Source organism: Onychomys torridus, chromosome 2 (genome assembly GCF_903995425.1).
Source record: "Onychomys torridus chromosome 2, mOncTor1.1, whole genome shotgun sequence".
Lineage (NCBI taxonomy): Eukaryota > Metazoa > Chordata > Mammalia > Rodentia > Cricetidae > Onychomys > Onychomys torridus.
This window is the reverse complement of record NC_050444.1, coordinates 128,398,555-128,411,677: the sequence shown is the minus strand read 5'-3', so window position 1 is coordinate 128,411,677 and position 13,123 is coordinate 128,398,555. Positions and strand designations below refer to the sequence as shown.

Below are 13,123 nucleotides of genomic sequence, written 5' to 3'. Positions count from 1 at the left end.
AGTATAAAAATTTACTCTCTTGCACCTCTGTTTTTTAAAGATCAAATGACAACTCCAAACAAGAAAAAGGAAAAGAACAGTATTTTCAGAAATACTAGGTCCTAAGTGCATAAAGTGCAGTCACTGTAGCTGAGGGGAGGGCCTTACATTTACAAGGGCTCTTACATTGAGATGTACACTGGAAATGTTTAGGCTTTTCTATGTGAATTAAAAAATTAAAAAGGATTTTTCTACCATTCATTAAGTATGGTCCAGAGAGAAAAACTGGATACTGGGCAAAGTATTTTTAACAGTTTACAAATGCGCACACTGAGTATCTCAGAAACCAGTCAGTAAGGTTCCCCACACATGGTAGGCAAGGCTGGCCAGACTTCCAACATCTGTGTCTAAATAGTAATTAGGTACAGACTGGCTTTGGGATCCTAAATATCTGGCTAACAAAATAACACTTCCTCCAGTACTCTGGAAACTCATTGCACCTTTCTTAGCTTAGATCACAGCTATTATCTTCAGAAAATTAGCTTTAAAACTGTACTAGAGAAAGTTACTCTTCCACCCTTTCCACTCCTGGGCCTCTCCTGCCCCTATCGAGTCCTCTGGGCTTTATATGTTACCAGCCCTTCATCAGAACATGGCCATTATGGTGATGTCAGCATTGACGAGATAACTACCGGCAAGGTCACTTGTCCATCAGAAGACTGCCCTGTGGCCCAGTAAGAATTAGAATATGAGAAACAATAGGTACAGAAGCTTACTAAAGGAAATTTTCAAAAATGTGAAAAAAAATGTGAGTTATTTAGGCTGGAATAACCAAACTTGATTGATCTGACAGGACAAGTATGGTCACTGCACTGAGCAACAGTCCTCTAGGAATTAGATACATCCAATAAGTCACACTCAATAAACATCAAGTCTCCAGTCTGAGAACTCAGCCACAGTCACTTAAAGGTATCCTTGACCTCTCTGCAGTCACCTGTAAATTCTGTAAAATATATGGAAGTCTCCAGCTGAGTTTTCTCTGGCAATTCCTGATCTCAATCTCTTTCGGGCAGTTTGACTGTTGCTTGTATTAAAAATGTCATAACGTAAAATAAGTAAATAACAAAGCAAACATATCATAGTGCCCTCTGTCATGGGGCTAAACTTGGTATTCTCCTGTTTCCTTTGATGCATCAAACTGCCGAGTACTTTGCTAGCTGCTTTACTTAAGCCAAAGACTGAGGGGATGGTAAGAGGAAATGCAGCCAAAACAGGGATATCGCCTGTCACACATCCATCCACATGAACCACATGATCATTAAAGAGTTTAACTATTTTAACCTGAGTGCGGCACTTCCTTGAACTTATCAGACATTCCGTGATCACTGAAGTTGTAGAAAATTCCAGCTTTGGAGCAATTCCCTGCAAGATTAAAAAATAGTATTTTTACATATTAAGAAGATACAGTTAGTGGTGAGAATAGGTTCTAAAATCACAAATACTTTTCAAGACTGAGCACTTTGTTAGTTGCATCTTTTTATTATTATGAAGAACATAGTAATGATAAATATTACTAATGAGCAGTTTCATTACTAATTATTTGGTTTGGAACAATTACTTTTATGGAATAATTTAAAATTGTTTTCATTTTCAAGTGTCTCTCTGTCAAAGTGTTTGAGATTTTAAATTATAACATATTAGTCATAAATATATGAATATAATTGATTTTAATATTCTTTACATTTACAATTTAAGACATTTAACTACATAATCAAGACATAATTATTAGCTCTATTTAGCCATTCCAGAAATTCTACATACATCACAACACCATTGTTTACTACAAATATATATAATATTTAACTGTCTATTAAATTTTTATCTAATATTTTAATACATTTTAATTAAAATGGAATTCTATTACTTTCCTCTTCCTACACCCCTCCACTCTATTAATTTTTTAATGGAATAGTTTGGATGCCTCATTCTAAAAATAGCATAACTCCCAGTTGTGCAACCTTCAGACAGAGGAGGTCTCTGAAATTTTCTATAGCCTTTTTTTTATAATATACTTTATATTCAGGTGTAGATAATAATCTGGGTTCTATTTCTACCAACATTTCAATAATCAACTTGAACCATTTTGAGATAAATAGGGAAAAGGAGACAGTTCAAAGAGACAATTTCAAAGCATCCAAGGAAACATCTGGAAGCCCACATTATACTTACACCAACTGTTAACCACGTCAGCTAGCCCTTGGGTAGCTTTTCCCCAATGCAATAGAAGTCAGACACTGACCAAGCCCTCTGTAAACCCAGTCTGTGAACAACTAAGTTTAAAATTTAAAACATATCTATTATAAAGGGTAAATCTGAGTTGCCTAAGAATCATTATCAATGATATCTACTGCACCCACTTGTTAGACATCTACTACACATAATATATTTCTCTAAAACTTGGTAAGTGTGGGTCACATTCAAAGACTCAAAGTTAGGCTATTTTTTCAGTGGAGGAGTATTAAATATGTATCTGCAGTTTTCCTTGTGACTATAAATTGCATTATTCTTACATGCAAAATACACTCATGTTCCTCCCCACCAAAAAAAGGAAGCAAGAAGTCTTGACCTTTTACAACTTTACAAACTCATTTTAAAATCCATTGTTGGGCTGTAAGAATTGTGATACAGGTAAGGTTCTTTGGTTATACATCAGTATTGCTTCTAGAACAGTTCTTCAGTCAGAAGACATAAGGACTAGGGAGACAAGCTATCTATATGGCAACACCCACTGTACACATATGTAGTCTATGCACACATTCCCATTCACATGTGGGCAAAGTGGCAGAACCACTGGTGCCTAACAATCCCAAAATCCAGACAAAAAGGAGTATCAAAGAATTTCTGTAAATATAGCCAATGTGTCATTTAATGATGAGGATTTGGGCTGAAAAATTGTCATTAGGCAATCTATCCTACATAATCCCAGAAATCTAGAAAGTATGGCCTGTTACATAACTAAATATACACCATAGTCCAACACGTATAGTTCCAACTCCAATCAGAATGTCAAGAAGTGCAAAACTGTCTTCTATCGCCACCTGGCCTGTGGCATTCCACTTTAAATTTCCCTGAGTATTGCTTATCACACTGTGAGCTCCCAGTAGTTAAGTATTTTTACCAGACTTTTGAAGTCTAGTATGTAATAGGACTATTTATATACATAGATTTGTCTTAGGGAATTAATTCACACAACTGCAGGAAATGACAATAATTTGGAAATGAAGGAATAAATTGACACGTTATTTTGAGCATGAAAGCCTATGAATAGGCTGGAATATTAGAAATAGGCAGGATTTCTATTGCTTCCATGAAACAGAATTCTTCCCTCCTCAGAAAACCTCAGTATTTGCTGTTGCATTCTACAACTTGAAGAGATGAAGGCCACTTGCACTGTCAATTGTTTGTAAATCTTCATTACATCATCAAATTGCTTCACAGTAACATCCAGATTGTTGCATGGGTACTAGAGCCTAGCCAAACTGACAAAATCACACCATCTTAAAAGTGAGTTTCTCCACTGAGCCTATGCCAAGAAGTAATTAATTCATCACTGAGTTCAGTCAAGAAGCATCTGTTAAATACTACTTCATAAGATACTGAGTACGACTACAGTTCCATGACAAAAATGTTGTGGAGCTCAGAGTCTACAGAGAAAATACCCACCACACCACCAAGGCAGCCACAGTTAAAGCACATGATCATCTCAGTGTCAAATCTATCCAAATCTATCCACTCATGAACCCTAGCTACAGGTCTCTGTGCTTTGTCCAAGCTTCCTAAGCAAATCCATAAGTGCCACAATTTAATTCCAGATAATGGTTTGAATCCTTGTCATAGTCATGGGACTCACAGAAGGTAGCTCAGAATCACAAGAATTCTTAAGAAAGCCATTGTTGCCTTCCAGGACCACAAACCACTGACTAGAGCACTTATTTTCACTTATATGTAAACAGAATAATTGATATGGCTGGATTTATACACCAATGTTGATGTTCAGTTTAGTTTCTGCTCCATGTCTTTTCTATTCAATTTTTCATAGAAGCCACACTGGGTTCCCCTCCAGCTGACTTTCAGTGATAGGTGAAGAAGTAAATTCATAGCTACAGCTAGTTTCCCTGGACTTCTTTTAATCTCTCATTGTCTTTCAATGTGAGACAGGAAAGAGAGAGAGCTTCTCTCAGCCTTCTTGTCCCTTTGTTTCTGGATCTTTCTTTCAGCCTTCTAGAAGGTGTGCCATTGACCCCAATAGGCCATGCACAGTGGTAAGGTTTCTTCATCTGCTACCAACAGGATCCATTGTGTTTAGCTGGCAGAGCCAAACCATTCACCCCACATCTCAACTTCTTGGTGCCAAAGCTGCTGCTCTTTGTGCCCAGTCTCAGCTGTAAAGATACAGTTATCACTGAGAAGTAGGGCATGGGGGCATCCCAGGTAAAGAAGCCCCAAATTCCTGCTATATTACCTACAACTTGAGTCAATTTTCAAGCATAAAAATTTCATCTGCTATGAAGACCCACAGAGGTTTCCTCATGAGAACTTACTCAGGGTCAGAGAATCTGAGCCTGCTTTACCCAGCAGGGCTGCATAATGGGATGATTTGACCACAGGCATGGTTACCAGGTGTTTGGAAGGGTCCATACTTGGCTGTATGGTGTGCTTTGATAGTGCAAGGGGGAGGTCTTTTGGCCCTCCCCTTGGCATTATTATAAAAAGCCTCTTCAATAAAGCCTCAAGGCCATTGGATTTTAATCCTGGCCCTCCCGAAGCTGTCCTGTGTTTGTCTTTCTTCTTGTTGATTAGGTCTTTATTCCTATCTAATACTTTCTTATTCCTCCTTCTTCCTCCCAAGAACCCTTCAAAAGGTGGGAGCTGGACTCCCACAATCTGCTTGCTGTACTTGTTAGTCTGTATTCACTGCCCAATGTTGACTATAGTAACTTTGTCCAGTTTCACATGTGCTTAGTACACAGAGAAGATCTGCCAAACTGTTATTGAAGTCGTGATTTTTCTATATCTTTGCCTCAGTTATAAAGCACCTTCTGAATATATGCAAAAGAAACTACTCAAGTGATGAAGGAAAATCCCTGTGAATAGTCCCCACATTTGGCTTTCTACTGCTGTCTTCATATGACAAAGCAAGTTCAATTACCTTAAAGAGAACATAAACTAAAGATGATATTTTTTTCTTTATGAGCTTCCACATGACTCTTAAAATACTCTTTGAAGACAATGATAGTATAAAAGCTAACAACATTTAAAAAATTCCAGAAAAGAAAGGTTTTCATTTGTTACAGAGTCAACTTTTACACTTTCAGTAAACTGAACTTACTATTTCTTATCATAAACCTAGACATACAGGAAAATCTATTTAATTCACTATATTAGCCCATATACCACCCACTTTATTTATTTATATTAGGATTCCATAAAATTCTTTTAAAAACTTTTTGCCCAAATAATTTCAAGTTAAACAACTTTTACTTCTCTGCTTTTGAAACAAAGTGGGCATCTCTGAGTTTTTCTGAGTAGCAAGCTGATTTTCAGGAATAAAGATATTTTCAAAGGAGTTACAGGAAAGGTTGGGAGAGCTTTGTGTGGAGGCAGTATTGGGTCTAATGTTTATTCATCACACAATTATTACAACTCAGAAAGAAAGGTTCTCTTAATGCAGCATTTAAACTTAGGTGTGCAATCAATGAACACTTTATAATCTATCTATCCAAGCTTAATCCAAGCTGGGATAAGTTTCAGTCACTTCTATTTGTTACACTGTTACAGCACTATAAGAAAACATCTTAGCCTGTGCTGTGGCTCAGTGGTAAACTGATGACTAATATGCAGAGGGCTCAGGGTCCCAATTTCTAGCCAGGAGTAAATCAATGTAAGAGGCTTTTGGTGTCCCAGTGAGTATATGTTGAAGACATACACCTAGAAGATAATTTGCTAAAAAAATAACAGTCTTTATTAAATAATTTTGAGTTTTTATTGTTTCAGCTTATGACACAACAGCACACAAAAATTCTCAATTTATAAATATTTATTCATATTTCCCAGCAAATCATATATGTCTAAAAAGTCATACTTTAAATTTTGGTTTCCCTAAATGTTGAGGCTGGTTATTGCTCAAATGTTTGTTAAACTTTCTCTAGACAGAAACAGAAAAGGTGACAGAGACAGAGGGATGAGGATGGGCAGTGTAGAGAAGAAACAACTTGCAAGTTGTGAAGAATATCAGCCAATGTGATCTGTTAGTTTTGACAATAAATGCCTTAATTTTTGCTAAATTGCTTTCATTGTGTTCAGGATACTTAAAATAACCCAATTATATGATACAAGTTTGAAAAAAATTAAGTTTTTTTTTTAATTTTTATTTTTTTTAGTTAGTTCTACACATTCAATGCACAGAAGCCTGCATGCTAGTTCTGACCCATGACCTTGCATCAAGAGCTGACTTGAAAACTGCAATTACTTACTCTTAGTCCAGAAATCCTCCTCATGGTAACCTGGCGGTTTGAATCATGGTGTCCAGAAACTTGGTTTGGACCCGGGAACATGAAATCTCGTGTATTTTCATCATAGGTAGACAGTGTTTCTCCCACTATAAGAAAGATATCCTATGATTCAAATTATAACAAAACATTCTATTTAGAAACAAAAATCATCAAGTATAATATATATATATTGCCTGATGCCTTATTGTATACCTGCTTGAAGGCAATGTTTATCTTCTATAAAAGGAAAATTAAAATAAGGATATATTAAATACTTTAACACTTTTTTTTCAAATTCAGGAATATGGTATATATTAGTAAACCTCTGCCTCACACCTTGGAGAACAGTAGTGTTCATATACACTCAGTGAGAACCAATGAACTCTTAGAAAAAGAAGTTCTTTAAAAATACAAAGTTGCATTAAATTTATATACCCAAAGCTTATTACCATCTCTAACAACTTCTGTCCTCTATCTTTTCTGTTTGCCCTCATGTGTTGTAAGACTGAACATTAAGAATAATTGACTGTGTTGCTAGTGAATTAAGTATGTGCGCAATATCGAAAATTCTGAGATTACTTGTATTTAATAAAATAAGGATATCTGTTGCATAAAATGAAGACTTAACTAAGATTTCCTTGATAGTCCTAGAAATCAGTAACAATACTAACACTAGTCTATATTTTAATAGGTAACCTCTCTCCTCAGGAACTCAGGTTCACCTTGTAAGTAAGTAAGGCTACCACCCTCTTCATTCCCAATAATTTTCAACACACACACACACACACACACACACACACACACACACACACACACACATACACACAAATCCTGTTTAACAATTATGTGTAATTTTATTTTTTAAATCTCAAAAATTGAAAATTCAGTTTACATTACTGTCAAAAATACTCTAAAATTATAAAGATGTTATCTTCCACTTTCAATTATTTTAACATGTTTAACTTTGGAACAATGCATTAAATTGGCATTCATATAAACTTTTCTGTGCTTGTTGTTTTGGCATATATATAGTGAATCACTGGTTTAAAAAATAAGCATTGCTGTTATTTGGTAGACAGAGGGGAGAAGAGATATTTAGAAATATTTCATTGAGTTGCCTCATCAATACGTAATACAATACCTGGTGGAACTAGCTGTATCAACTCGAACACTGCTGTATCATCTGAAAGTTTGAAGGAAAAATCTCCTTAAGTCAAAAAGTCAATAACAATAAGTTACTCTAATCTACTTCTGAACTCATTACAAAAGTATAATTGCTTCCTCCATTCCTCTAACTCCTGCTGTTTTCCATGAATGGAATTCCCATTCAACCTTCCACCCATATATTCCAGCTATGAAGAAACATTACATTCTCCATTTATTTCATAACTTGGCACTGCAATGGGAAAATAAATATGCCCCCTTTTTTATATCCTTCTTTGTTTGCCAAAATACACCCTGCAAGATGGACCAGTGTGTATGGGCATTGGTTACCATGCATGGGGACCTGAGTTTGATCCCTGAGAGCTGCATAATGGAAGCAGGGAAGCAACTGCTGTAAATATAGCTCTAACCTCCATGCATGCAATAATAGAAAAACAAGTGCCACAAACACACAATAAATAAATATTAAAAATCAAAAGCCAAAATAATTACAGAATAGACGTGTTTGTTTATCCCTTAGTAGACTGTGCATGTTTTTATAAATATGTTATATCTATTTTTTTTTTTTTTTTTTTGTTTTTCAAGACAGGGTTTCTCTATGTAGCTTTGCACCTTTCCTGGAACTCGCTTTGGAGACCAGGCTGGCCTCGAACTGACAGAGATCCGCCTGGCTCTACCTCCCAAAAGCTGGGTGGGATTAAAGGCATGCGCCACCACCACCCGGCTATATCTATTTCTTAATCTGAGTAATAACAATTTATATATATTATAAAACACCTTCTAAAATATTTTTTATAAATTTTCAAAAGTAAGAAAAATGAATCATCTCTATCCTCTGAGAACCCACTAAAAAGGCTAAGTGCTTCCTTCCTTTAACTAGTGCTATTTTCCTTGGAGTCTCATTCTACCCCTCATACATATATTCCATCTATAAAGAAATTCCAAATTCTCTACTTAGGTCACATCTGGGAGCTACAATGAGAAATACAGATGTGGCGCTTCTCTTGTTTATTTGTTCATCTACTCAAGGCAGGGGTTCACTGTGTACCCTGGGCTGGCCTAGAATGTGTCATCTTTCTGTCTTAGTCCTTTGAGTACAAAGACTACAGATATGCTCTCATAACCAGTAAGACACGGATTTTTCCTAAGAGTCTTAAATTTCACAAAAGAGATAAATATTAAACAAAATAAAACCATCAATGAATATGTAATTATAATCCACAAGTACAATGAAAGTATTGGAAAATGTCATGAAATACTGTAATAAAAATTCCTAATCCAGTCAGGAGGGCAGTGAAAGTTCACAAAGTGGTCTTCATTACCCATATATAGCAAGTGTTACAGGATATAAACTGGGAATCAGGAAGCAAAAGTCATAGAGTTTCTCAAAGCAGAAAGAACAAACATACAAGACTCAAAATACAGAAGAGCAAGGCAGTCTACAAGATAAATATCCAGGAACAAGGCTTCTTCTAAAATAAACTGGAATATGTAGACAACTAAAATAAATAAATAAATAAATAAATAAATAAATAAATACTAACACCTAAGCACTAAAACTGTAAAATAGAAACTTGGTATATAAAAAGGAAATCCAGAGAGATGAGCCTGGCCTTGGGGGCTGCTTTTTCTTTCTCATATCTGACAAATCTGATAAATAGCTAAGAGACAAGAAATTAACAATGACTTTTGATAGACTCATGGCATGGACCTTAGAGTGCATAACCAAATCAGGAAAGTAAAATAATCAACTACAGCCTCATGGAAAAACATGGCTTTTGGAATCAGAAAACGAGCAGTAGGGGAGTGGGGTGGGGGGAAATCAAGTCAATGACCTGAAAACCTGACTGATGAACAGACTCGGTTCAGAGAGGATTAAGCTTGTGGTGGTTTGGATGAGAACGCTCCGCTCCAAAGGCTTATATATTTTGAGGATTAGGAGGTGTGGCCTTATTGAGACAGGTCTATGACTGAAGGTGGGCTTTGAGATTTTAAAAGCCCGTGCCATTACAGTTGGCTTTCTCTCTGCCTCTTGGTTGTTATCTCACTATGGGAGCTCTCAGCTACTGCTCCAGGGCCTGCCTGTCTCCCTGCCAGCTGGTGTGCTCCCTTCCATGCTAGCCATAGACTCACTCTCTGAAACTATAACAAGTAAGTCTCCAATTAAATGCCTTCTTTTATAAGTTGCCTTGGTCATGGTGTCTCTTCACAAAAATAGTAAAGTAACTAAGACAAAACCTAAAAGTAAAGGATAAAATAAAATATAACCAATTTTGAAATAGCTCAAATCCAGCCTGAATTAAGATAATTCAAGTAATTATTTCTACTTTTTTACAGCATTTGGCATTCAAACTAAATTAAAGTAGAAAAATGGATAAATTGAGATTTAAAAACTAAGGAAATAAATTAGAAGATCTAGAAACTAAGTATTATACATACTCAGAAGGTGTCATTTATGTCAGCAATGACAAGAATTTAATGCCATTTAAGACATTGTCTTAAAATTTGCTGTTGGACTTATACTCTGGCATGTAAGAGGCTTGGAAGGATTTACTCCTAGCGTAAAAGCTGTAAATGAGCAACCCTTCTAGTATACCTCAGGAAGGTGACCTCACAGGACAAAGTCGGGTAGTTAAGAGGAATCACAACAGAGCACAAATACATAAACAGAGTCCTCCATGGGAGCTTTAGGAGGAGGAGTTTTGAGTTTTGCCTCAGGATCCTCACTGTGAACATTGGAAAAAAATTCTCTCTGACTTCTAGGAGAAAGCATTTGGAAGTATTCTTTATAACAAGGCTTTCTCTTAGGAACAGGCCTTTTTGTTGGGTTCTATCTGCAGATTATTTTTGAAAAACCCTAATCGACCTGGTAAAAGGGAAGTCCCAATTCTAGCCAACTCCAGGCTTCTACCAGGAGCAGGTGAAATACTCAACTGCAGTGCCAGCTTTTTGTGTCCATGGGAGAAAGGAGATACTCAGCTATCCAGCCCTCCTGTCCTAGGGAGAGATAGGGCCTAGAAACACTGGTAGAGTTCACATGGGCTCACCAAAGCATAGCTCCACTCACGGAAGACAGAATGCTCTCCTCAGACTTTACAGCACATTAAGTGGACAGCTACCAACGTTCTTTCCTCAGTACACATGAATGGCTTTCAACAAGAGCAAGGCAAGCTAAACGTGAAAGAGCAAGAGTGCAGTGTGCAGACGGTGGTCACACAAATGGGGACACTAAAGTGACAGAATCAAACACTGAAGAGAAAAGAAAAAAAAAAAAAAACAACATAAGCTGAGGCTGTGAAGAACTTACTGAGCTCATACAAGGCCCTGGGTTTAATCGCCATAATGAAAAATCTCCACAAATTTTAAAAACTATAAAATTCAAAGAGAAATAGTATACAAAGTAAGCAGTATGCAAAAATAGAAATGTTATAAAGGCATGTTTGCAGACATGGAAATTCTGAGAAAGAACAAAAAGAAATGCTACAGATCAGAACACTACAACTGAAAAGAATGCCCGTGGTGAACTTCCTGGTGGGTGCAAATGGCTAGAAAACAATCTCAAAGCATTAATAGTGTAACAATAAAAACTTTCAAATCATCAAAGAAAGACAAAGCAAAGGACAATATCTAAGAATTGTGGGGCAACTACAAAAGATGTAAGGTAAATACTAGGAACACCAGAGGAAACAGAAGGAACGCTGATCCTTACAAGGATGGAAGAGCTGGGACAGGATGGATTACTACAGTTACTGGCAGTTTACTGAGGCAAATAGAAAGATAAAGACCATTTGCCACAGACAACCACTTCTAGAAGATAAGCAAAAAGGGGGCAGTGAGAATATTACAAATTCCCGAAGTTTGTGAAATACGTTAATATAAACACACAAGGAGCTCACTGAACTAGAGGAAAAGGTCTTTGAAGCAGCATGAGAAAAGCAACTTAGCATTTTGAAAGCATCTTTTAAAGATCCTTGCAGCAGAAAGAGTCACTAGAAAGTCTGGAAGCCAGAGGGCCAGATGCTGACATGTGCAAAATACTCAAAGAAATGGGCAACTCAATTAAGAAGGCCTGGTGTGGTGCTGCCCATCTTTAATCCCAGCACTCAGGAGACAGAGGCAGGCAGATCTCTGTGAGTTAGAGGCCAGCCTGGTCTGCAAAGTGAGTTTTAGGACAGCCAGGGATACATAGAGAAACCCTGTCTTGAAAACAAAACGCTATGTCCAGTTTTTAAAAAATATCTTTCCAAACTGTTAGAGAAATTAGCATATCATAGGCATACAGTCATGAATGAGAGAGATTGTAGGGAGAAAAGGAACATACAGGACTAGGTGGTAGGGAACTAGGAGAGTGTGGGAGTGAGCATGGCTGATACACATTGTGTACATGTTATTCACAGTTATACACACAATGGGAGACCTTGAAATTATATGAAACAAAGAATATTAATTGAAGAAAAATGAACATACAACAAAATAATTGCAGTCTAAATAACTTACTCTCAGTAGTTGATAAAACAATGAGACAAAAGATAAAAATTCTTAGACCTACAGCACAATAAACCTGAGATTTAACAGATGTATATATAATATACTCTATTGGCTATGTGTGGTGGTAACATGTTCCTAATTTCTCATCACTCAGTAAGCTGAGGTGCAGGGTCACAAGTTCAGGGTCAGTTTCAGTTCTAAACTACCCTGAGCTATATAATACATAGAGCCTTGTCCTAACAAAAATGAAACAAAGAAAAAGAAAAGAGCAAGCTATCAACCACCATTTAACACTCTACAACTATGCATATGTTCTTTCCAAGTAAACACAAGGCATTTTCCTGAATAGCTCATGAATTAGGATACAAATTAAGTCTTAGTAGAAGGACAGATGTAGTTAACAAAAGTTAAAATGGGAAAAAAATCCTTTCACAATCAGTTAAAGAAGAAATCATGAGGCAAGTCTAAAAATACGTTTAGATGAATTGAAAAAATAACATATATCAAAACTTATGAAACAGAAAACAATGTTAAGGTAGAAATTTCTAACTATTAACGCTTAAATTGAAAAAATAAACATTGTTATGGAATAATATTTTGTATACTGTGAAGATGTGTCTTTGCCAAAGCACTTTCTTACTGGTTTAATAAAAATCTAAATAGCCATTAGCTAGGCAGGAGGTATACAGGCAGGACAGCCAGACATAGAGGATGCTGGGAAGAAGAAAGGCAGGTCACCAGGAGATGCAGAGGGAGCAAGACATGCTGGAGGACAGGGAAAGCCACAAGCCACATGGAAATACATAAATTAATAAAAATAGGTTAATTTAAGTTGTAAGAGCTAGTTAGTAACAAGTCTAAGCTATGGCTGGTCTTTTATAATTAATAATAAGTCTCAGTGTCATTATTGGTGAGCCAGTGGTTCTGACAAAATTGCTAAA

General features: G+C 36.4%; 1 protein-coding gene across 2 annotated transcripts in view; it reads right to left on the bottom strand.

Moving 5' to 3' along the window:
• The window catches only part of Spata6 (spermatogenesis associated 6), a 101,080-nt gene that overhangs the window by 49,606 nt on the left and 38,351 nt on the right, over positions 1 to 13,123 (bottom strand). For both annotated transcript variants that reach the window (XM_036180024.1, XM_036180025.1), the window contains exons 4-6: positions 7,672 to 7,713; positions 6,513 to 6,637; positions 1,321 to 1,401 (exon numbers count right to left, since the gene is read on the bottom strand). In XM_036180024.1, coding sequence (XP_036035917.1) covers positions 1,321 to 1,401; positions 6,513 to 6,637; positions 7,672 to 7,713 — 248 coding nt within the window. The remainder of the gene's footprint in view (positions 1 to 1,320; positions 1,402 to 6,512; positions 6,638 to 7,671; positions 7,714 to 13,123) is intronic.